At 60.7% G+C, this 2,012-nt stretch overlaps 1 protein-coding gene across 1 annotated transcript in view; it reads right to left on the bottom strand.

Moving 5' to 3' along the window:
- Positions 1-967: 967 nt before the first annotated feature.
- LOC104465418 (TNF receptor-associated factor 2-like) overlaps positions 968-2,012 on the bottom strand; it is a gene marked incomplete at its 5' end in the record, with an annotated part of 11,399 nt that continues 10,354 nt past the window's right edge. The window contains 3 exon segments of the mRNA XM_010078453.1: positions 968-1,081; positions 1,084-1,197; positions 1,922-2,012. Of these exon segments, the coding sequence (XP_010076755.1) occupies positions 968-1,081; positions 1,084-1,197; positions 1,922-2,012 (319 nt within the window).

Genomic DNA, 2,012 nt, shown 5'->3' with positions numbered 1-2,012 from the left:
GGCTGGAGATGGCCCAGGGAAGGCCGGGGCACCTGCAGCTGCCCTCAACGGGGATGAAATCCAGTTCAGGAGCATCTGTGAGTGAGTAAAGGCAGCTTCCAGCATTGCCGCTGCCCTGCCTGCTGCTGCTCCGGCATGGGGTCTGGCTAAAATCTCACCTGGGGCTCCCAGGGTTCAGGGGCTGAAGTTCTGCACCAAGCCTGTGTCACCCTGCGCTCCTGGGCCAGCACGGGCAGGCTCCAGGGGAGATTCACCTCGCCTTCACCACGGGCATCCCAGGTGTTGCCCCATGCTCCCTCCCAGGCAGCAGGTGCTGCCGGCCCCGGCCTGTGCTCCCACCCACCCCCAGACACGCAGCTGGGCTCAGCACCCCTCTCTGAAGACAACAATGGCCCCAGAACAGCAGCAGATCAGCCGCACCTCTCTCGCCTGGCTTGCACCGAGCCTGCCGCGTGCCCTTCCCGTCTGTCAAGGCACAGAGCAGCCAGCGGCGCAGAGCGAGGGCACCCCTGCAGCACACAAAACTTCCAGGAACACGGAAATCTCTGAAGAAAATCCTCGAGGGCTGAGCCAAACATCCACGCGAGGTGGTGCTCGGGCAGGCCAAACCCTTCTTTTACTGCAGAGCACCGAGGACTAAACTGGTAGAGCAAGAGCTGCACTGGTTTCCACTGGGAGCCCAGGCAGCAGCAGTTCAGACACCCAAGTCCCTGCGGATCTTCTTGTACCCCCCAGACTGAACGTCCACCCGCACCTCTTCTGAGGGAAGGACTCTCTGACAGCAGGGAGGAGGGTTCCCGTCAGACACCTCGTTTCCACTCAGAGCAAAGGTCCCTTTTTGGGGAGGGCTTTTCCACTTCTGCTGTCGGCCCCCTCCTCGCCCTGAGCCCCGCCTGCAGCGCAGCACCAGGGGGGACGCCCCACACGGGGCTGGCTCTGTGTTCACGGCTCCCGGAGGGGAGGAGGGTTAGAGGCCTGTGAGATCAACGATGGCTTTAATAAAGATGGCGTCATCACGCACGTAGGAGTTCTTGGCTTCCATCAACGAGACAGGGCAGAACAGCGGCAAACCAGCGGCCAGCCGCTGGCAATGTTCATTTCCGTGACGGGGCGCTGGAAGGAGGAGGATGTCACGTCGGGTCGGAAAGCATCGATGATGTGCTCCCGGTTGTTCTGATCCAGGAGCATCAGGGTTACCTGGGGGATAATATGAGCGGCTGAATAAAAAGCACAAGGAAACCCAGCCCGGTGACCTGCTCACTTGAAGCCCATGAAATGTGCAAGAACCAACACAACTGCAGCCACATCACGTGCCTAAAAAAATGAGAAATGCCTGCAGGTAGGGTCAGTGGAGAATGTCATCTCGGTGACGTTCTGCAGAACCCTTCCCACATCCTGCCCTGTCACTGGAAACTTCTGGGTGGCAGCACAGGGCTGTCAGACTGACCCTGAAACCCTGCAGCAGGCTGGTGTGGCATTCACTCCCAACACCAATACCCCACGCAGGTATTTCATCAAGTCGCAGAGGTGCTGTCCCCTGCGAAAACACAGCCCCTCCCTCTGTGTCAGTACTTCGCCCGCTCAGCCTTGAAGCGTTTCACAACCCTGCAATGTCTCGGACCCGCAATCTGAGCTGCTGATGCTGAGCAAGCATCAGCTGCACCCTGAGCACCAGCACAAGCTTCCCCTGCCTCACATTCATGCAGAGGCTCCAAACACGCCGCTGCTCTCCTGCTGCAGCCCGGCTGCGTCCTGCCCCGGCCCTGCAGCCCGCTTGGTGCTGAGGAACCCCCAGGGCGGCCAACATCAGAGCCCTTCCTTCTCTTTCTGCTGGCTGAGCAGCCCAGGGGATGGTGCCTAGAAGCTCCAGTGGGTGCAAAACGTGCTGGGCACGGGGCGGGGGGCTTTGTCCCAAACCCACCTTCTGGTTGAAGGGCCACCGCAGAAGCGCGTCGTTGGGTCCTTTCATCACCACGAAGAACAGGGAGAGGTGTGTCCCGCGCCCGGTGCCG

Source organism: Pterocles gutturalis, unplaced genomic scaffold (assembly GCF_000699245.1).
Source record: "Pterocles gutturalis isolate BGI_N339 unplaced genomic scaffold, ASM69924v1 scaffold1518, whole genome shotgun sequence".
NCBI classification, from domain to species: Eukaryota; Metazoa; Chordata; class Aves; order Pterocliformes; family Pteroclidae; genus Pterocles; species Pterocles gutturalis.
This window is presented reverse-complemented; position numbering and strand designations above follow the sequence as displayed.